Source organism: Melopsittacus undulatus, chromosome 4, assembly GCF_012275295.1.
Source record: "Melopsittacus undulatus isolate bMelUnd1 chromosome 4, bMelUnd1.mat.Z, whole genome shotgun sequence".
Lineage (NCBI taxonomy): Eukaryota > Metazoa > Chordata > Aves > Psittaciformes > Psittaculidae > Melopsittacus > Melopsittacus undulatus.
The window spans coordinates 62445410-62468725 of NC_047530.1; the positions used below are offsets into that span (position 1 = coordinate 62445410).

Genomic DNA, 23316 nt, shown 5'->3' on the forward strand with positions numbered 1-23316 from the left:
GAACTGGGGTTGTTTATTCTGGAGAAGGCTCAGGGAGACCTTATTGCTCTCCACAGCTACCTGAAAGTAGGTTGTAGTGAGGTGGGGGTTGGTCTCTTCTCCTAAGTAACAAGAGATAGAACAAGAGGAAATGGCCTCAAGCTGCACCAGGGGAGGCTTAGTTTGGATATTAGGAAAATCTTCTTGGAACAGGCTGCCCATGGAAGTGGTGGAATCACCATCCCTGAAGTGTTCAAAACTGTGTAGATGAGGCCCTCAGTAATATGGTTTAGTGGTGATTTTGTCAGTCAGATAATAGTTCTACTTGATGATCTTAAAGTTCTTTTCCAACTTACCTGATTCTATGATTTTTATTTTTCTCTTAGGTTTCTCTGGTTTTGGTAACTGACATCAAGCATCTCTGCCTGTTCTTCCTGACAGTTTTCATTCTCCCTTTCTCTTCTTCTTCCTGTTCAGACAAAATGCTGTGCATTGCCCATGGCATATGTCTATAGGAGAGGCACAAGAGCAATACTTGAAACTGAATTTGTATGTGATTGTACTAGGAGCAATGCTCTAGGAGGCTGTATCTGCTTTTTTTATTAGCAGGAACAGTAAGTCTGAGGGTATAAATAGTACTATAAACCATGTTTCCTTTTTTGTTGGATACTTCAGGGTTTTGAAATTTTATCTGTTGCAAAGGAGGCAAAATATAAAAGAAATTAACTGTTTTATAAAACCAGAATTCAGACCAGAAAGAAACATTCAAATTAAAAGTAGTATTTTATTCCCTCATATAAAGATATTTAATTGTCATTCCAAATTTCTAAACATTCATTATTTTTACATATAAATCAGTAAAGTATACAAAGCAATCAACTACTATTCATGGAAGTGGAATGGGTATGAATTTGACTGATAACTCAAATGAGTTATTTCACCATTATTGCATGCATCCTTTAATTTGTTTTTCAAAAAGCCTTCATTGCTATTCAGAAGTTTAATTGAAAGTTGTAAGACATGGCAAGATAAAGCATGAGGCTACTGGTTGAGGTAGGAGATAATTTTTCATGAAGGACAGGTAGAGATGAAGAGAGTACAAGGTAGCGTTGTACATCCAACCTGTACATACTTGCTCTGAAGCTAAGGAGAGGTGAGGGTCAAATTTATTGAATAGCCATGTGGAAATACACAAAATACATGCTCTAAGGAACACTTTTCTTAAAAGTGCACTTTTGATGGAAATGCCCCAAAGACAAGAAATTGGAATAATGGAGAATTTTAATTTCCCTGGCAGTTGAAAAAGTAATGTTAGGACACAGACAAGGCTTCAAAATGTCCTGTGATTGACAGTGTTATTCCTACATGCTTAAAAAGTTAAGGCAGTTCAGATTTCATTATGTCTAAGGAAGAATGGGGCTAAGGAAGTCAGGAAATAATTGGTGTGAAAGTGGTTGAGAGATGACAGCATGCACTGTTTGAAGAAGAGGAAGGAGTGAGAAAAGGAAAATAGGGATAATGGGCATCAATAAAAAGATTGTCCAACTTCACAAGTTTAGAGAACTAGTAGTGCTTTTGGAAAGATAATAGGATGAGTAAAGGATGGCAAAAGAAAATCCTGTGTAGTTCTGTGAAGATGAAGGCATAATAAGGTATCATTATGGTTCCAATTGGTTATCTTTTCAGATCTTGAAATCAGAGAGGAATTCTAAAGAGAAAGTGATGTAAAAAAAAAAGGCTAAGGAGAAGTACAAAAGTGCAATGAAGTGAATTATTACAAAATGAGGCTGAGGTGCAAAATTACTCATACCAGGGGTAATAAAAAGTAACAAGAAAAGTTTAGATATAGCAGAAGACAATGGCAGGTGTAAGATTACTTAATGTTAAAATGAGGTTTTAATGTTTTTTCCTGACTTACTTGATGCTGGCTTTATAGAAACTATTAATTGTAACCAGACTGTTAAAACATACTAAAGTAGTTCCAATTTATTTAGATAAGTTTGAGGCACTCTCCCAGATGAGGATCAATATAGAGAAGTATGGAGTACTCAGGTATAGCTACAAAATGAGGTGTAGTTGATAAGCCTCTGCAGGAGCAACTTTAGAATCCTTGTGGATAACAAACAGTATCAGTCAATACTGTTGTGGCCCTGCAAAACATGTATTGCTATAAACATCCTTTGTAAGGTAAGTTAGGTAATGATTTTGCTCTGCTTGATGTCAACTTGGCCTCGTTGGAACGGTATTGCAGTTTTGAGGCGAGACTTAAGAGAATGCAGAACAGTTTTGAAAATTCAGAGGAGAATACTTAGTATGATGGATGCTCAGTAAAATACAATCTATGAGGAAAGGTTGAAAAAAATAGGTTTGCTTCCTATAAAACTCAGAAGATGGAGAAAGGGTACAATATTAAACCAGGTATAAATAAAAGAAGAATATGATCCCATGTTCACTCTGAAAAGTTAAAGGAAATGCAATTTAATCATCTGCAGTAAAAATTAGCTTCAGTAATGGGAAGTGGTTTATGATCTAAATATGATAATGAATAGGAACAACTTCATTGGTTACTTTCCTCCATCTTGTCATCTCTCTGCCTTCGCACCTGGCTCTGCCGCTGTTTTTTATTCTTTGTTTTTCACTATCTTACATTATGTAAGTCTGCTAAATATTTTTAGGTCTCAGTTTGGAAAGACAGCCACAACTGTATAATAAGCTTCACTGGGTGTTTTCTGATCTGCACCTTCTGTTGTAGGTCTTTCGACATATCTTTTTTCAATATAGGTATAGCAGTGATAGTTTATACAAAGTCACTGAATATACTTCTGACTGAATAATTTCTTCAGTACTTTTGCTGACAAACAGGAAATTTATGGGAACTGTAACTCAGTTGATTTCCAGTCAGTGTGGAGCTCCATCCTTCTCTGTCTACTAGTGAGCAGGCTGGAGTTACTGTGTTTGATTAGATTAAGTTAGCCAAATCCAGCATTTTGACTTCACCAGGAATGAACCAAGCATCATGTTTCTCGATATCAGTAATTTGAAATGGAGGAGTATATTGTAATTGTATGTAGTCTTGATAGAAAGATGCCTAGTGATGAATTATTGTCACTTTCAGCGCTATAAATATAGATTTACTTATAAGGTGTAAAAAAAAAAAAAGCCTGAAAACTGAAAGTTAGAGCTTTCACTTGCCTACAGCTTTTCGTTTATTACTTTTCCATTGAACTGATTCTCATTGATTCAGATTAACTCTCATCAAATGATATACAACGGGGCGTTTGTTATTGCCATAAAATTATTTATTACCCTGTTTGTTTTTTTAACCACATTCTGTACCATATGAAATAACAAATATGAAATTCGAACAATATTAACTTCCAGTTCTCAAACTGGAGCCATGGGAGTAGTGAACTAGTGAGAATTTCATTACATTAGTTCCTTACTGTCTAAATGAATTCCACAGAAGCAGTGTCAGTCAGCTAGGAGCAAGGTTAGTTGAGCTTTGATGATTTGTTTTATCAGTGAAATCCACATTAAAGTTATTGGTGTTTCGTTGGGCTTTTTTGTTTGTTTTGTGCAGCTTTTTATAACTATCATTTCATGTGCTTTTCTTCCTTCTTTTTATTCATTTGTGAGATAGTTACTTTATAGTATGGAATAATATTTTGATAAATCAGAATGTCTTTTACTGTATAGGCACTCACTACTATCTGAGAAAGACTATTGGAGACCCAGTACAGAGTCTTTATATCTAGAAACAGAGCTAATTCAAGTAAATTATAAATACATCCCTGTAGACATTTTTAGGAATATCAGCTAAAAGGAAGAGAAGTGAGATAGTGCTGGATGTGTGGGAGGAAGATGAAGATGGGAGTTGGACAGGTGGTCATGCAGACTTTTATTAGAATATTTTCTGTGCTATGAAGAATGGATTGTGCTTTTGCCTTAAAGGATTAACCTTTATATGTGTGTGTGTGTGTGTGTGTGTGTCCATGTGAGCTGCAGTAAAGCCAGCATAATGTTAGAGTTGAATAAATTTATCCACAGGGTAAGCATCACTAATATTTTTTTAAAACAGCTAATTGAAGGATGTTTTCTGTATTTTCAGCAAATTAACAACTGCCCCTTAATAGATGTACATAGTGCATTGAGGGGAATTAGAGTAACCCAACAAACAATATTGATCCTAATACAAAACTTCCACATAAATTTGTAGCTTGTGTCCATGAGCATCCTTGTCTTCATTGTTGTTCAGTTTAATCCTCCACTTTTCTCATGGATGTACTTTCTGGAAATCTGTTTTGGTTCTTTAAATGATTAATGTCATTAAAATTTCTAATTTTCTGTCATTACCTCTAGGAACATAGAGATTGTAATGTGAAACATAATTGCCTCATTTTGCAATTTGTGTTAGGATGGTTGAGCACAACTAGAGCAGATTTAAATATTCCCCCGATCAATATGGCTAGGTATTGCAAGCTAACTGAAGTTCTTTGTGTACAGATAAATAAATAAATGAATTCCCCAAATGACCAGTATGTGTGTGCACATAAATAGATAAATGAATGCCACAACTTCTTGAAGAGTGATCTTTGGCTTTAGTAAGCCACATGAACAAAAAGCACAGTGTTTAAAGGAATACCCCTTCAGTGTTGAATCGGGTAGTGAAAACTACTACTAGCCTGGTTGAATAGTCAGTCTTGCACTTATGTCTACCTACCAAAATATTTAAGCGCTCCCTAAATAGCTAAATTCTTTCCTTAGTAAAGGAAAAATACAGAATAAGGGAACTTAAGTAAGAAAACCTCTTTCATTCCTGGGTAAAGTTCTCTCCCTCCAACCCCTTTCAAGACATTCAGTACTTACAGATCTGAGTGAGGACTGCTATTAAAGGTGCAAAGCAATAGAGAGTTAGGCTCTTTAGCCTCCCTTAAAGCATACGGCTGAAATAAGCAGAAGCCACTATCTATATTAAGATTTACCCTACATTGCAGTAGCAACATCATGTGATCCTGAAAGCCAGAAGGAGGGCATGTGATAGGGAATTTTGGAAGGAGTGCTAGCCTGGCCATACCAGCTGATAAGCTCTGCTTAGAATACAGCGTTCACATGGTATCAGTGGCAATTACTATGTGCAGTCTTGTGCTGTGTAATGATCCAAGGACAGGATTGGAAATTTGGGGTATGTTTGTTTGGAAAAAAAAGACAAAAAATCAAAACCCTCTTGGACCAAATTGAATAATTTACTTAGTTTCACAGTGTAAAGAATATTTTCATATAATGTGCAGGAAAAAAAAATGCTTTACTTTAAAAAATATAACTAGATGAATAGACTTTAATTGTAAGATCAGTGTGAAATCTTTTTTCCCTTGTGACTCCCTTGTGACTCCAAGAACTATTTTTTTGATATATGCTGTTATTCTGCAAAACAGTAAGAAGTAAGAGCCAACTTCACATACCCTTGTTTGGGTTTTGTGGGTTGGTGTTTTGGTTTCCCCCTCTCCCCAACCCAGCCGCCCCCCATATTTATCACAGTCAGAATGCAGGTGACTTTTCTGTGTGTGACATTTAAGGTTTCATGTGCTGCTAAGCCGGGACTGTATTTGGCAGTGTTCAAGGCCAGGCTGGATGAAGCCTTGGGTGATATGGTTTAGTGTGAGGTGTCCCTGCCCATGGCAGGAGGGCTGGAACTAGATGATCTTAAGGTCCTTTCCAACCCTAAGTATTCTATGATTCTATGATTCTGTGACTGTGACCTTGCTGGAGGCAAGTCTGCAGGGACTGCCAGTGCCAGGCAGGAGATAGGGGTGCACTCCCCAGGCCAGGGAAGCTGTAGCTGGGCTGCTCTTGTGTGGGATGGTGGTGACCTGCATTTCAGGCACTCAGCCATGGTTTTCTACTCCTGGACCTTCTATAGATGCCCTGTGATGCTGCCTGTGGCTGTACCACCTTGTGAACTGACATGGAAAGGCCCATAGTTACCTTAGGGTTTTAAAGCACCAGTTTAAAAATGCAGACATAGACCTTTTGATCTTATCTCTTCGAAGAACTTTTTTTTCCTATGCTTTTACATTTGTAAAAAGGAATTTAATTTCTAAAAGGAATGGATAATTTGTTGGTATGAATGTCCATCAGCTGGAAAAAAACCCAGGAGCTTTGTTGCCTTTGGCATTATATACTGAATTGGGGTGTCGAAAGATTTAACTACTGTAACATGTCCACACAGAAAAAGGTGTCACTTTCAGGGTCAGATTTAGCCCAATTTAGGTTCTGAATTTCTTTCTAGAGGCTGCTGTTTTTCTTCTCTGGCTGTATAGTAACTAGGGTTTGACACTCAGGACTCACTTGGTGTCTGTAGCTAAGTGGGAAGAACCAGGGTTAATGTGTCTAACATAACTGTCCTCCTCCACTACCTTATTTCTGGAATCCCACAGAAGAAGCACATATAGCCTTACAAGTTTCAGGTCAAGCATTTTCACACAGGTTATGATATGTCTTTGAAAGGCTGTGCACCACTTGGGGAAGACACAAAATGTGTGGTGTGAGGTGAACTGAAGGTTTGGATGATTTGTGATCTTTTTCTTTTTTCTGTTTGAAACCACTCAGTCTGAATTTTCCTGCCAAGGGATGCAGCCTAAGAGGTTATGATTTAAAGCTATCCAGTAAAATTGTCTTTCCTTCAGACTGCAGCTTAGATGCACTGTGTGGCTTTAATACCCTTCAGTCCCTCAGAAAGAAATCCAAGGCAGCAGTACAGGGTCTGTGGGTCTGCTTTGGTGCCTTCTTGCAAGGCTACAGATGCCTCCCAGCCTTTTCTATTAAGCCTCAAAATCTTTGGCTTCTATAAGGACATATTTATTTTCTGGTTTTATGACACACCAGTTGGTCTGTTGTTAATGCAGTGAATTTCACCTTCTGCAAAGTTAAAAATTCATGTTCCTAAAAATGATGGGAAATCAGCGAAGAACTAAAGTGAGCCAAAACTACAGTACTAGTCAACTGTAACAATTATAATAACCCCAGGGTCATTTCACTCAGAGCTTGACAGAGAAAATGGCAAGAAAACACTGATTATTTTTCTTGAATGTTTAAAGAAACATTTAGGGCCAGGATCACTTCTGTTGATGACACATCAGCAGGTGTGAGCCCTGTTGACCAAGTACAGCCACATTCATTGTTTGCAGCCCCCACTATCCTGCAATGGACTGAGACCGGTCCTGTGCAGGCTGGAGAATGAGTTGGCCCAGCTGTGCAGCCAGTGCAGCCAACATATGCTGGAGATGTGCTGATGTGCCTTGCAGATGCTGCTGGTGGCAGTGGTAAGGAACTGGGATGTAAAGATGCTCTCTGCGGAGGAGGCACCTGTGGGAACAAATACAGTGGTGCCACTACCTGTCCTTCTCCACAGTGAACTCTTGGCAGGGAATAACCATCAGAAGCTCTACCAAGGATCAGCTAAGCCCTTGATTTTCAAATTATTTACTATGGTGTAAAACAAGAGATGCTGGATTTGTGGCCTTTTCAAGATACATAGAGCACATAGCTGAGTTGATGTCAATTGCAATGTAAGAGCAATAGATGCACGCTCTCTCCCTGGATGGATTGAGAGTCTGGAATATGGAAAGGTTTAGAAGCTTTAGATGGTGCAAAGCCTGAAAGAAGAGCAGCCTGTCCTTGAGATCTCCTTATATCTTATCCAAAATTATTCTTGGTGCAGAAACTTGCATTCCTAAATGTGCCAATCCCTTCCATGAAGTTTCTCCTTTTTTTCCTTTCCTAATACAGATAACCTCAAAAGACTTTCTTGAGTCATTATCAGGATTAGTCTGTGGAAATTACCTAGTGTTCTTATGGGAAAAGTACTTGCTTGTAATATTCTTCTCAGGTGTAAGGGATGTAATTCCTAAAGGTGGTTACGTTTTCCATTTGTCATTTTGTTCTGAGTATGTAGTGAGGTTCTGTTCTGTTAAACCAAAACTTTTCTATATAAATTTATTTTCAAGGCTATTTTTAACTTGGAAGCCTATTGGGACCACCTTTTTTTTAATGAGGAGCTATGTCCTCAATATGTTATTATTGCCAAGATAGATGGTACTGTGTTAAGCTGTTTTGTTTCAGATGATGTGTAAAATAATACCATTGTTGTTACAAAACACAGAACAAGAACATTTGGCATAGACAAAGCATCTGCATCTGTAACTTTTTTCTTCTGTTGTCTTTTTAAAGATACTTATCCAATAATGAAAAGAATATATAAAATGTCTGGACAAATATATGTGGGTTTTTATTAAATCTGTGTCTCCCTTCACAGGAAATCACTGACAATGAAATATTAGAGTTGGTACATAGTGCTCTGGGGAGGATGACAGTTATCCGGCAAATCTTCCCTCTCTCAAGGGACAACAATCAGAGATGCATGAGGAACAATCACCGAATATCATCACTGCTGTGTGATCCACAAGAAGGCTATCTTCAGATGCTGCAGGTCAGTAGCTGTGCCCAGCAAAAAAGTCTATCTTAAGAATTCTACATGAGAGAGTTTTTCTGTGTATTACATCAGAGGAAGAACAAAATGGCTACAGATAAATCTGAGCATGTGGTCTTTGGTCAACTTTTCCTGACTTAATTATTGTTTTATTTCCCAGGACTGATTGCTTTAGATGTGTTGTTATGTCCAGGAAGTGCTAGCAAGTGGTTGCGCTGATTCAGAGCTGATTTTGTGTATTTCATTCCCTTAAGAATCTTCTGTGTGAAAAAGGTTGTGCTGTCATAGGCTTGTGGAGTTACTGCATGCTTATTATATTTATGCCTATTAGACATCTGTTGTGAAAAAGTTCATCTGGGAGGATAACAGAACTCTGATAGGTATTGGGCTGTGCAGCATTTCATACTTGGTTAAATGGACTGAATCCAGCTGATGTAGTCAATCTGTCCCATTTCAATAGTCTCAGAAATCTCAAGCAGCTGATAATTGTCAGAGCATGTAAAATATGCACTACTAGATCAAGTTCCAGATTTTGCTAACAGATTTGACTCTGGTGTAAGAAACATCTCAACATTTCTTGGCAATTTATCACAGATACCAGATTTTTTTCTGCAGTAATCAAATGTAATCTTAGGTGTTATTTCTGAAGATAGTTCAATAATTTAGAAACACAGTTTTTGAGCTTATGATGGGTCTCCGTGTGTTTCTGATTCACTTTTGACACAGTTAAGAATCTCATTTGTATCACTGTTGAAGCTGTTAGCTAAAACTGAAAACTTTAGAGAGACTCAGAATATAGTCTTGATTATAACCCTTTTATTGCATATTTAGTCTTAACCTGAGATAGAGTGAGGACAAAAGTGGCTGAAGCTCTGAGTTGGCTGTATTGTAAGACTAGAATGGGTTTGTTTAGCCTGTTGGCACTCTGGACTGCTGCAGCTTGGTCAGGAAGGCAGTGTGAAGTGAAGGGTCCTTACAGAGGGAACTCGTGCAGGCTTGGAGGAGTTCCTGAAGAGCAAGGTGTGAGGCTTATGGAAAATGAAAAGTAGGGAGATTCTCAGGAAAAGTGGGTAGGTCAAGATTCCCCAAGGAGCATGGATGGAGATCTTTGTTTTTCTTATTTGTGCTGTATTAAAAAGTTGTAACTGCTGATTGAAATCCTCTGAGAGATGGATAGGGATGTTTCCTTCTTGAAGGCAACCTCTTGCAACACAGATTCTGTCATAGTAGTGGCAAAGTTTGGGAAATGCCAGTTGTATGCACTGCAGTTCTGAGTACTGGTCTATTTTTTCTGCAAGGGGAAAGTCCTTCTTGTCTTGACTTAGGAAGAAAAGACACTTTTGATCTTTGTCTGAGGTATGCTGTAATGAGAACAGGGCGATTTTGGACAATCAAGGCAATATCCAGTAGGATGAAAAAATTAACTATCCTGCACCAACAAATCACTAACTGGGGAGCAGCAGGATTTTGAGTTTTGTTGTTTATTCTGGTTTATGCATAATCTAATTCAGAGTCTCATGTGAAGGGCTCTGAGATCCCTTGCCCTCTCAGCAAGCTCTTATTTGCTAAAACAGTAACTGGCTTGCTAGCATCAACAGCCTTGGGCCCTATTACTAAATTTCACTGACAAGGGCCCTTTGGGAAGGACCCTTTTCCTGCCAATTCTCAAGTGTGGGTTTGGAGAAGCAAAACATTCTCAGTTCTTACCTTCCAGAAATAATATACCAGCTTAGAAACTGTCTTTAAGAGAATGGAACAGTAATATTATGCTTTGCCCTTTAGTTAGTTTAGTTCTATGAACTTAGAAATGAGAATGATATATAAAGAAGTGTGAAAGGTATAAAGTTTACCTTTTGGAAGTTGATTCCATGTCATGTTCAGCCATACTGTAATTAAATATTATGAAGGGTGAAGGGCACATGTGAGATCTCTCAAATTAGCCGCCCCCAGTACACCTTGTGTTATTTTTAAGTTTATACAGATTGAATATAGGATGCTTTTAGCATGTGCAGATATATCTGAAGCATTCTGTAGTTGCATCTTTTTCATAGGCTTTGCCAAAACACCTTTTGTGCATACAAGCTCATAATAATTTCCATTCATGATTGGCATGTTGTTAATGGTCCTGCAATTCAGGTACTTCCAATATTCTGTTTCCTTTTTATTGCTTAAAAAATAGTTTTGACCTTTTGCTGTACAGAAGTACATCACTAAATTACCCTTATTGCCAGAGGCTGCAGTAGCTCCCAGCCCCATGTCAGGCTGCATGAATCCACCAGAGGCAGTGACCACCTGCCAACACCAAGTCTTTGCATTGTTTTGAAGTAGTTTGATTAACACCACAGTTTGGAAATCCCTGGCTATTCTCCCTTGGGCAATCTCATATTAATAATTCTTTGTTGTCAAGGTAACTTACCAGCATTGTTGGTTGTTTATTTAATGAATTTGAAGAAGAATAAGCTAATCTGTGTGAGCCTCTAACTATAAGGTTTTTATAGGGGAAAATTTAGCATTTTTATCAAGCTAGCAAAAGAAAGAAGCATTTACATCATGGATTATTAACTTTATTCTGGCTAAATTAATGATTTTTTTTAATGATCTTGTTCTTAGTGTCTTTAGTACCATATCCTGCAAAGTTGTTTTTCAGTGGGTGATCATCCCAGTTCGGCATTCTGACAAGGCTTTTAAAGATCAGGCTGTTCTGCAAGCTCATCCAAAACCTCATCTGTTCTGAATGCTTTGTGGAAATACAATCTTATTCCATCAACCCACTTGTCAAAATTTTACTCATGCCCTTATTTCTTGTACGTATAATATACCCAGCTGGATTTCTCATTCAACTGGGGGAAAAGCTTTATAAAGTTTCCTGTCTTCGTCATCTTATTTGAGTAGAGAGGACTACATTTTTCTTATTCTTCCTATATGATTTTCTCCATCCATCTCTCTTGTAAGTGGAAAAGAGACAGTTTAGAACTTGCTGTCTTCCATTGGCTGTGATTAACCTGTGGCCATCAGCACTATCAGTATTTCCTCATCTGGAGAGGGAGTCCTGGTTAGAACTTGCATGTTGAATTGTGTTTAGTAGGATTACTGCTATTAAATTGTTTAGATTATTTCAGACATAGACTTACAGAGTCAATTTGAAGAAATTTTAATGCATAACCCACTTTTTTCCCAAAATCTTACCCTTTAAATGTTATTTTCCATCTACAAACCCAGTTTTCGTTCTTTCATCAGGTTATTCATGATATGTTCATAAACTCAAAATCAATCTGTTATGCGTTTTTGAAGAAAGTTCTCTTTCTTCATGTAATTCCCATTAGTTTGTTTCTTCCCATATTTACCATTTATACAGTTAATACGTTCAATCTATGTGAGATTCTATTTAGGTTAAAACATATTACATGGGCACAGTGTATCTGAAATAATTTAACATGGTCCAAAATATATAAGATTAAAAAGGCAAAGAGAAAGTCCCAGCAAACTATGTCACAAAATTAATGACGTTATCCCTCACAGGATTCAGAGTCCAGCCTCTCTACTGAACAACTTATTCCAGACATTGCTTTGCCATATTTGATGAGAAGACGTTGAGAAGTGTGGGAGGGTATTCATGGAAACAGCTATTCTTCTCTCTGTGTAAAGATTTCTTTCTGCAAAGACTTGACCATCAGATATCTTTGTAGGCATCTCTTAGCAGTTGCTCCTACAGAGCTGCTTTCTTTCATGAACTGTCTTCAGGAATAACTGCAATTTAACTACTGTAAGTGGAGTTATTTTTTAGAGACGTGCTTGGCTGCCTAAACTTCAGGGCCTGATCCTGTACTTTGGCTGACTAAATAGCCTTACTCTCATTTGAGCTGTTTACATAGCTGTTAAGTGTTACTGGGGGCAGTAAATATTGACTAAGCCCTGTTAAAGCATTTCATTTCTCCAGTAAAGGATTGGTGAGCCTCACTTTAATTTTCCTTTCACTACAAACCTATAATTCCATGTCTCTTCAGCAAAGTTTAATTTGAACTTTTGGCCCAATATTCAGGTGCAGTGAGACTGTTTGAGTACCACATAAATGAAAAATATCCTTTACTGCACATTGCATGACATACTCTCTCCCTGAAGCCTAATGGCATGTGTTCTATACAAGCCATATTAGCATAATTTGTTAAAACACCAAGCAACCATGGTTGTCTTCTGGCCACATGGGATTTTGTGAGCACTGTGGAGGCTAGAACCACAGATACTCGCTGGAGCAGGATTTTCCTCTCTGCTCAAACTACCTTTTTTAACTGCTGGACTTCTCTATTTGCATAATTATTTCACTGAATTTTTGTTCAGTGCTTTATCAGGGATTGGACAGCAGTGGTGAGAAAAAGGGGTCAGTGCCTCTGTTTTTTATTTGTTACTGCCTCTGAAACCTAATTTGCACACATATTTATTTGTAAATGAGGTAGGGTAAAGTTATAATCTTATACTCTGCTTTGCAATTCCAATACTACCTCTGGTACTCCTGTCTGATTCATAGTTGTGTTCAGTTTCCTCTATCAAATGTCTTCCACTAGACCTTCTCTAAACAGTATTAGCTGTGCCAAATCCTTGAGATGTTTAGGAAGCAAAGCCAACACCTGCAACTAACAAGCTTGGGCAGTACAGGGTAATCAAGGCCTGTGATTATTAATATTGTGTATATTAACACATATAACAGTATTAATGTTAGCATATTATAAAACATACTGAATAAGAGAACACTTGTGATACTCAAATAGCTGAAGGACAGTGAAGATTCAGGGAATAAAAACTGAGGGTAGGGAAAAGTGCTGTGATGTGTGTAACTCAGTAAAAATAGAAAAAAAATAAGAAGGAAACAAAAGCTGTTGATCATTTAAAATAACAGATTCTGAGAGTGCAGTCTTCCAAAGAAATCCTTAGAGGCCTCATCGTTTGAGGTACTTAAAACTAGAATGGACAAAGCACTAAATAATACACTAGTTAGATTCCTTACTGTCAGAAGGCTTGAATGAATATACAATTGAGGACTGTTTTTCTGTGCTTTTTGGAAAATTTTATTCAGGCTTTCATTTACCTCAGTGTTAATAAATAGCCCTTTGGAAGTTTGAAGCTGACATTTGAGTCTTCAATGAATGTTTGTTTTTCGACTCTGGTTTTCGCATGAATGCCAGACTGCTGGCTGTGATTTTGTTCTCCATGAGTAGCAAAGCATGCATTTAAAGGCATTTGCACAAAGTCTCACAATGGGCTCTGCAAATGAGACAGGCTGATTAAGAGAGGGCCAGGACAGGAGTTGTAGCAGCCACCCCCCACTCCCATAAAGGGCAGTCCTGGGGAGCGCTGTGAGCACAGCAGGCAAACCAGTCAGTGGTTTGTATGGGAGGGTACTTAACGGGAGGGCCATGCTGCTAGCCGAGTGGAGAGACTTGAAGTACACACAACCCAGCAACCAGACACCATTCTGTAACCATTACATGGATCCAGGGCATCCATCCTACCTGACCCTCAAGGCACAATGGTGGGACCTTCTCTGAGAGCAAAAGCTGCAGCTCCAGCTGGAGGCTCAGCACAAACTGCCCTGGTGGTGGCTGATACCCTCATCCAGACAGAGCTGCTGCAAGGAGAGGCTGTAGTGCAAACTTCAGACTGCAGGAATGTCCCAGACCTTTGTCCTGGAGCAGGGGAAGGCAGCAGACCTGCCTCTGCAGAAGGTGTGCCCAGGTGGAGGACCTCCTGCAGCAAGAAGTAACATCAGGAAGACTGAGAGGGAGTTAGAGAGCTGGCTCAAGCACAGTCTGCAGTGGACCCATAGCCCACAGCCAGGCAGCCAAAACCTCCCCCACTGGCACACACATAAGGGAGGAGGGTCAGTAATGCAGAAGAATTGAATATTGCAACAGCAAGGACCCACAGGAGGAAGAGACTTCACCTGAAGCCTGAGGTGTCCTTCCAGAACTGCTTCACTGCTCTGCAGACTAGAGAGGAAAGACCCACCGCATCAGGGGAGAAACTGGTGCTGAGTAAGGCAGCTGATCCTGTGACCCTGTACAATAACCAGCACCACTAAGAAAAGGCAAAGGGTGATGGTAGCAGGTGACTCTCTTCTGAGAGGTAGGGAGGCACCCATTTGCTGACCTGATGCACTCTAGAGAGGTGTTCTGCTCGCCAGGGGTTTGTATCAGGGATATCACTGAGAGACTAGCAAGTCTCCTACAGTCCACTAATTACTATATCTGCGGCTTTTGTTTCATGTGGGGACCAGTGGTACAGCCGGAATCAAAAAGGATTAACAGGTGGTTAAGGGACTGGTGCCATAGCCGGGGGGTTTGGCTACTTAGCCCATGGGACTCACTTTGAGAACACTGTTCTGCTGGGAGCTGATGGGCCCATCTGTCAGAGAAGGGAAAGGGCATCTTCAATCATAGGCTTGCCAAGATTCTTAGAGCAGTGAGAGCATCAAGCTTGCTACCCTGGACTTCAGGAGAGCAGACTTTGGCCTCTTCAGGCATCTGCTGAGTAGAGTACCATGACATAGAGCCCTGGAGGGAAGATGGGCCCAAAAAATCAAGTTAATATTCAAGGATCACCTCCTCCGAGCTCAGAAGTGATGCATCCTGACAGAGAGGAAGTCAGGCAAAAACTCCAGAAGGCCTGTGTAGATGAGCAAGGAACTCCTGGAAGAACTCCAGCACAAAAAGGAAGCCTGCAGATGGTGGAAGCAAGGATGGGCAGCCTGGGAGGAATACAGAGAAATTGTCCAAGCAGCCAAGGATCAGTTAGGAAAGCTAAAGCCTTGGTAGAATTAAATCTGGCCAGTGATGTCAAGGGTAACAAGAAAAGCTCCTATAGGTACACTGTTGATAAAAGGAAGACAGGAAAAAATGGTCCCTCTGTGGAATGAAACAGGAGACCTAGTTACCCAGAACATGGAGAAGGCTGAGGTACTCAGTGACTTTTTTGCCTTGGTCTTTGCCACCAAGGGCTCCATCCGCAGCTCCCAAGTTGCAGAAGACAAACGCAGGGACTGGGAGAATGAAGAACCCATCTGCTGTAGGAGTAGGTCAGGTTTGTGACTGTCTGATTCACTTCTATTCTGCTCTTGTGAGACCCTTTGTGGAGTACTGCATTCAGGTCTGGGGCCCCCAACACAAGAAGGACATGGACCTGTTTGAGCGAGACCAGAGGAAGGCCATGAAGAAGATCAGAAGGCTCAAGCACTTCTTCTATTGAGACAGGCTGAGAGAGTTTGTCTTGTTCAGCCTGGAGAAGAGAAGGCTCCAGGGGGGACTTAGGAGCAGCTTCCAGTACCTAAAGGGGCCTATAGGAAAGCTGGAGAGGGAATTTTTACAAGGGTGTACATATAGGCTAGGGTGTGTCCTATCACATGTCCTATCAATGATAGGACAAGGGGCAATGGTTTTAAACTTATGGAGGGTAGACTTAGATTAGATCTAAGGAAGAAGTTTTTTACTGAGAGTGGTAAGACATTGCCACAAGTTGTCCAGAGAAGCTGTGGCTGCCCCATCCCTGGAAGTGTTCAAGACCAGGTTGGATGAGGCTTTGAGCAACCTGGTCTAGTGGAAGGTGTCCCTGCCCATGGCACTGGGGGTTGGAACTAGAGAATCATTAAGGTCCTTTCCAACCCAAACCATTCTATGACTGTATTAAACTAATTTAAGAAAATTAAATAGTTCAAATTTTGAGTCTCTGCACTCTAAAAATATCCTTGTAAGCACAGCATCATACCATAAGTAAGCCATTAATTTTCACTGCTTCTAGTAAGATGCATTCTGTCATTAGAGACACAAGCTCATAACTGCATTTGGCAGTACTTGAACTTTGAAAGTTGAAACACAGTTTCAGGGCATGGTGGTGTATGCATATGCAAGCACAATGATATCACTCTCCAGGCAGCAAGTGTTTCTGCTGCTGGCAGGCTGCACTTGGTCTATGCTCCTCTTCCATCTGCTTCATCCTTGGAGCTGACTGCTGTGGCCTCTCAGAGGGTGATTTTGGCAGCAGCAGGGTACAGATGCCCAGCTTGGGAATGAGTTTTTGAAGCAGTGGCCTCTGGGTGTCAGCTTGTCTTCCCAGCTGGTCTCTTCAGTGGTCCTATCTGGCTAGACTTCTGGCTCTGCTAGCAACTTAGAAGTTGAGGTAAGTCTCTGTGGCTTGCTGGTCTTCCCAGAAGAGCACTTGTGCTCTTATTAGTGATAGTGCCTCTGAGGAGCTAAAAGCCATCTTTATACATAACTTTAAAAGTAAAATCACTCTGGAAAACCCCATGAATTTCACATAAAAACTTGTATAAAATGACATTTAATCACGTGATAGGGTGAGATTTCCACTCTCATTCAAAGTTTCTGCTCTGGTCTAATAGTGTATGGTGGATTTTTAATTTATTGCAAAATAAAGGTTCATAAAGTTTGGAATAATTTGCAGTATGTATACCAGAACATGCTTAAAATCACTCATGTACAGGGCATGTTCTTGAATATATTGGTGAAACGGCAGGCAGATAGATATCCTTCCCTTCTCTGTTCCCCTATGACTATATAAATGGAGGAAATAAAAATTGCTTCAGAGTCTGGAAAACCCAAAGTAGCCAAATACATTCCCTTCCTTTTATTTCTGTCTTGCTTCGCTACTAGTTCTGAATGCTATCTGAAGACTGATTTTTATGTTTGCTATATTCTCATGCTTCTGACAGCAACGGTGGAATCAGAGTAGAGCTGATTCCTGGGGGTATCTCACAAATTCCCTTTTGGTCGTAAGTCTATATTCAGAGAGAGTTTGATAGCTGATAATTAAAATATGTGTGCAGTTGCCAGTAACAAGAGCATACAGGCTTTGTCCACTGAACTCTTTTTCTTTTCACAGTATCAATATTCTTGAGGTTATAGCAAACTCGTGTTGGAAATACAATGTAGTACATACAGAGACATTTTGCTGTATTAAAAGGAATGTAATAGAAAATAAAGGAAGTTATTATAGCCCTGGATTTACTGTGCGATTGGGACAGAATTTATGTGGCTTGTTATAAGAAACTTTTTTCTACAAGGAAATACATGCATAGTAATGAATTTAGATAGAAAGTTAATACTGTCTTGAGGAGAGAAGTGTCTCTGAGGTATTTAAGTATTCTTATTTTTCTACTTCAGAAAGGAATTAGGAAAAAAAATAAGATAAAAATATACTTCCCAGTAACTTAATAATATATCTTCCTGTAGGTACTGAAGGAATCAGCTCTTCAGCTGCCCTCACACAACACTACTTAGGCATCAGATTAGACCTGGTTCCACAACTGAGTTTTCCAGCATAAAGCTAGTTCCCATTTGGGATTAGGTTAAAACATTCAATCTGTGCTATTATGGATGTTCAGGAGCTGAGTTTTGCTCTGCATACTGTGAATGATTGAAAGGACATTATTTTTTCATTTTTGGTTGTTCTTATTTGGTTTTTGTACTTCAAAGAAGTGATTCTTGACCTAGTGGACTACCAAAACAATGCTATCATGGAAATGCCCTTCTTTCTCTTGTTTAAAACAAACACATTGTCTATATACTGGATTTTGATCACTGTGTAAAAACAGATACTTTGAGTCATACATTATAAGTTTCAAAGGGTTCTGCCCTTAGTAAGGTAGGCTTTTATATTTTGTGTTAACTTACACTTTAACTAGCAGACTGAACAAATAAAGTATTAAAAAAAAGAATTGATTTTCTTAATATTACAAGTATAGCCTTGGTTATGTACATTAAGCTGCTGTTTTTTTCGTAGCTTACATGTTTTTTATTCTAAAAAAGAAGTGCTGATTGAGTAAATATAGTTCAACATACTCTTTTCCATAGGATAGTAACTCTTCAGTGAGTAGGGGATAAAATGTAGTAATGCATGGATGTAATTTTTACTGGAGTAAATAGAGTATGATTATATGAAAAAAAAATTTTGCTGATTAAAGAGTACCCTATAGTTTGGTTTTTTTTTAGCAAGGCTTTCATTAGAACAGAACTAGAGTGGCAAAATACCTTTTTTTGCAAAATACTGTATGGATAAGTTTACAACAGGACTTGCAAAATATTCTTTCTGTGGCAAAAATTAACTTGCTGTGTTCTGTGCAACATTTTCTGCTGCCTTGGTACATATCTCCAGATGTATGACAGAAGGACGTAAATAGTGGGAAACTCCTCTTGTGCAGACCTTTTCTTGTTGTCTGTTTATATCATTCTTTCAAAGAAAATCATGAAACAATAGTGATGCAAAATCTGTTATAGGTCTAACTGAATTATGAGGATTAGATTGATAAACACTATATTGTTTTGTTTTACTCTACAGCATAAAGTAATTTGACTTGGATGCATGGTCATGTAGATTCTCAAAAGCAGTTTTCTCAAGCTTTCAGTCAATTATACATGCAGAGCTGCGGCGGTTTCTCTAAAAGCATAAAAAAAAAGGAAAGCAGTGTACCCAAGTACATCTTATATTTTGCCCTAGAGCTCTGCTAACAAATCAGGCAAGCTGTTTTGGGGAACTGAGGCTGCAATTTTCCAGAACTGAAGAACAGTGCCAAACCAAGAAAATGAAAAGCATTTCTGATTTGTGGTGGCAGCAGACAATGAGTTGTCAGTAAGTGAGGGTATAAAATCATATTCAGCAGGGTGCAGAAGGGATCATGATGGCACATAAGAAATGGCATTTTTCCTTACGCACATAAAATCTACTTCTAAGCAAGTGGGTTTTGTGGAATGTGGTTTGGGGTGTTTTATTTTGTGGGTTGGGCTCTTGTTTTGCTTCCCCCCCACCCCAGAGAGTATCTTAACACAGAAAAGTGCCCTGTTGAATAAGGATTTACTTGGTGTCTTTATTTGAAAGTTGTTTGGAAAATACCTGCGGAGTAGGGAGACAAGTGCAGCTGAGCAGAAGATACTTACTTTCTGGGACTCCTATTAACTCTTTAATTACTTGTCTTTCTTGAAAAGAGAGGAAATCTGGAAAGTAGCTGATTTGGAAACTTTTAAAAGGTAAAGGTTTCACTGGATTAAATAGCAAATATAGTGAATGTGGACTGCTTGTTCAGGAAGGCTGAAAGAAAAGAAGGGAGAATAGATGGCAGTGCCAGATGGGACAATATCTCAGTGATATTCTCTCATAGGTTTTGCATTATTTTCATTTTACAGACCCTTTTTATATTTAGTCCCTTAAACAAGTGGGTATCTTCAACCTCCTTTTTATTTTTTTTATTTTCTTCCTATTTTTAATTCTTTCAAAATGCATTTCTGTTTTTATATATTTTGTCCTGATTTACTTCTGGTAGAAGGTATTTCAGAGTGCCTGGTTTCTCAATTTGTGCTGCTTTCCAGATTATGAAACATGGAACATTTTGTTTCTGAAGATTAGGATCTCAAAGTAGCAGAAATTTACTTGGAGCCAGTGATGCAACAGTAATACAGGAATATAGGTTAAGGTTTCACAGCTGAGTGACATTTTTATAGGAAGTATGCAGCTGTATTAACTTCCAAGTGTAGCCCCTTCCTGGTCTCTAGGCAACATTTTCTGTGTTGAATTAGAGAAATCCAAAAGATAAATGGTAAATCCATGGATCCCTGTGAATAAAGCCCTCAGCTAGAATATCTTTTTAATAATAAAAAAGCTGTATCTGGCACCTGATTCTAACTGAGGTTTGAGTCTGGTAAAGAGTAAATCAATACCCCTACATCTATGCATAGGTTTGAAGAAGCATGTTCGTAAACTCCAGAAACAGGTGGACATTATCTAACTTTTTCTTTTAAAATCGTTTCTCTCAGCCAACTTTTGCTGCTAAAATTTTACCAATTGCAGTGGATACCACTGCATGCCAAAGATCCAATCTTGTATTGTGTGCCTTGGTTTGAAACATTAAATACTTAGTTGAGCATTACTAGTGTGTTGTTCTTCCTAGAGCCTTTCATCAATTATTGTTCTGTTTATCTCGCATGTAAATTGAAGAATAAGGAGGCTAAAATCAATAGCTCCAGAGAAAGCAGAATAGTAACCAGTGTCCTGTATATTTGGTGGAGAGAGATAAGGCCAAAGTAATACTGTAATTTCATCTCCCTCTGTTCTGAACAGTTGCATTAGCATTATATTTTGCTGTGCCAGAAATTACCAAGGGAATTACTCAAAAAGAATAAGAACTTAATTCCATTCTTGCTTCTTCTCCTTGTTGAAAGGACTGGCAAAGTAGCAATCCTTGTCTTTTATCGATAAATAGATGTACTCCTTCTATAGGCTGAGTTTATATTTGAAGTGTGATCTCTTATGTCTTTATAACATTGCATTGCAGTGGTGCTGGTAAGGCACAGGCAATGCAAGTGTGCTAGCATCCGTTGGCCAGAAGGACCCAGGTGCCAAGCAGGAAAGAAGGTGGGAATGAGCTCTGGTATTTGTCTCAATTGCCTTGACTGTTGAACATATCAAACATGTCCAGCTTTTAGTTTTTACTTCTATCTTTTTTGGATTTGTTAACAGTTTCTTCAAAAGGATGCTTAAATGAACAATGAGGCTCATTCTTATTATTATTTGCAGGTTTCCAACCTGTACCTGTATGACAGTGTGCTCATGCTGGCCAATGCCTTCCACAGAAAACTGGAGGACAGGAAATGGCACAGTATGGCAAGTTTGAACTGCATGAGGAAATCCACCAAACCTTGGAACGGCGGACGATCCATGCTAGAGACTATTAAGAAGGTGAGAACAAACAAACCATAGTTGTGTGAGCAGTTGAAAGAGTTGTTACATTCCTACTTGAGATAGCTTTTCAAGAAGTTTTTAACCTTTATTGAAATTTTATTTGATCTATTACAAGTAATTAACAAGTACCAGGAATGATCTACAGCTATTAAATGAATGAATTATGACAAACAAATTAGAAACACTTCAGTGTTGCTCCAGTGGTGTATATTCTACTTTTGTTCTCATAGCTACCTTCTGTGAAGTTAGTGTGGTTAGGAATAGTCATAGAAATTGATGTACACTTGCATTTTAGTAATTTCTCCAAGGGAAATTAAGGGTCTCGAGGGGCCAACCAGCAGAAGCATTTAGGACTTAATGTTCAACTAGCTTCATAAGTTAGGCCCAGAGCAAAAGCAAGTGTTACGTTATGCTCTGACCATTCCTAGTGACACCATCCTTTGTTGCTAAATTAATACAAAATTTTGTGTAATTTCAAGCTGCTTTGCTACAAACCCAAAATAAAACTCTGTGATATTTTCACAGAGAGGTTTTAATAATACTTAACATTTAGATTTTCTTCATGCCTTTCTTGGAAGCACAGCAAGCATACTCTGGTTTGACTTGGAGTTCATACCTTCGTATTCAGTCCCAGAACAGAAGCTCCTGCCCTCAATTACACTGAAAGGGCTGTTGTCTCATGGTCCACCAAGGTCCTCTTTTTTGAGGTCTGTCTCTGTGAATGATGAAGACCTGATGGCTTTCTTCCAAAAGTAATTTTTCTCTAAAAACAATTTCCTGTGTCTGGTGCTGTGTGTGAGCTATTGAAGAACATTTCATTGCCACATTTGAGTGCGCTGGAGTGTTTATAAAGGCAAATTTGTTCTGTTCTAAAATTTCTGAAACTTATTTCCTTAGGGCCATATAACTGGGCTTACTGGTGTTATGGAGTTCAGAGAAGATGGTGCCAACCCCTATGTCCAATTTGAAATACTGGGCACAAGCTACAGCGAAACATTTGGCAAAGATGTGCGGAGGGTAAAGATATGCTGCTTCTTTCTCTGTTTTCCTTAAGTAATGCACATTCTACTTCACATGAGAAAATGTTATTCTTTAAAAATGAATTAGTGCTACACTGCAGAATAAATTTACTGTAAGAGAAATATTTTCTAATATCTTACACACTCAAATCTTGAAAACTAATTTTATATTGCTAGTCAGGAGTCCTGCAAGTTGTTTCCACATGTGCAGTACTGATGCAGTGCCATAACAATACTGTGAACTTAATAGTGAAGTTTACACAATTCTGCTCATGTATTTTATTTTTAATTAAGATATAGTTGATAAAGCTGGCACTCAGTAAGGAAGCTGAGAATATAAATGACTTAAACACACAAAAATGTTTCAAGTATAGCTGCTGCAAAAATTTGAGATAAATAAATATCAAAAAACTCTAGAGAAGATAATTTCCCAAATGGACAATGTTATATAGTGTAAAGGATGACCTAGCAATGGTAGAGATTAGAAGCCAGTTAAAGTGATTGCATGGGATTACTAACATAAATTGTCGTGGGCTGAGAAGGCTACCTTGAACATGTTCATGCAGAGGGGATGCTTCAAAAATATCTGAAACTCTCAATTAAACAGTGAGGTTCCACCTGGAACCTGAGCTACAAAATGCCCCTGATCTTTAGAACAGGTTGAAATAAAGATGTTACAGTCAATAGGCCCTATATTTGATATAGGACCTATAGGTGATCAAACCTATAGGTTTGATCAGCAGAACTGATCAAAGAAGATTCCATGAAGAATTAAATTTTTTTACTTTTTTTTCATCTAACCATTGTTTTCTTAGTTTTGTTTTGATTCACCTGAATTACATGAATCTTAATGGAAAAACAAGCAAAGAACTTGTGTTTACATTATCATCTTAAGCAGCTAAACCTGAGATTCTTTCTGAGTCTAATTTGGTATGAGTATTCTGGACATGGAGCCAAAAGCTTCTAATGTCTATTAGTAATTCAACAGAAAGAAGTGTTTAAAATGCGTAAAGCTTCAGGGTATATGACTGAAAAAACTTGTATTGCCAAAAAAATGTCTCTGAAGACTTCAGGTTAGCTAGACACCCTCCTTTATTG

General features: G+C 38.6%; 1 protein-coding gene across 1 annotated transcript in view; it reads left to right on the forward strand.

Annotated features, from left to right (window-relative positions):
• Positions 1-23316, forward strand: part of GRID1 (glutamate ionotropic receptor delta type subunit 1) — a 519712-nt gene that overhangs the window by 404111 nt on the left and 92285 nt on the right. The window contains exons 6-8 of the mRNA XM_034062148.1: positions 8291-8464; positions 21035-21196; positions 22097-22216. Of these exons, the coding sequence (XP_033918039.1) occupies positions 8291-8464; positions 21035-21196; positions 22097-22216 (456 nt within the window). The remainder of the gene's footprint in view (positions 1-8290; positions 8465-21034; positions 21197-22096; positions 22217-23316) is intronic.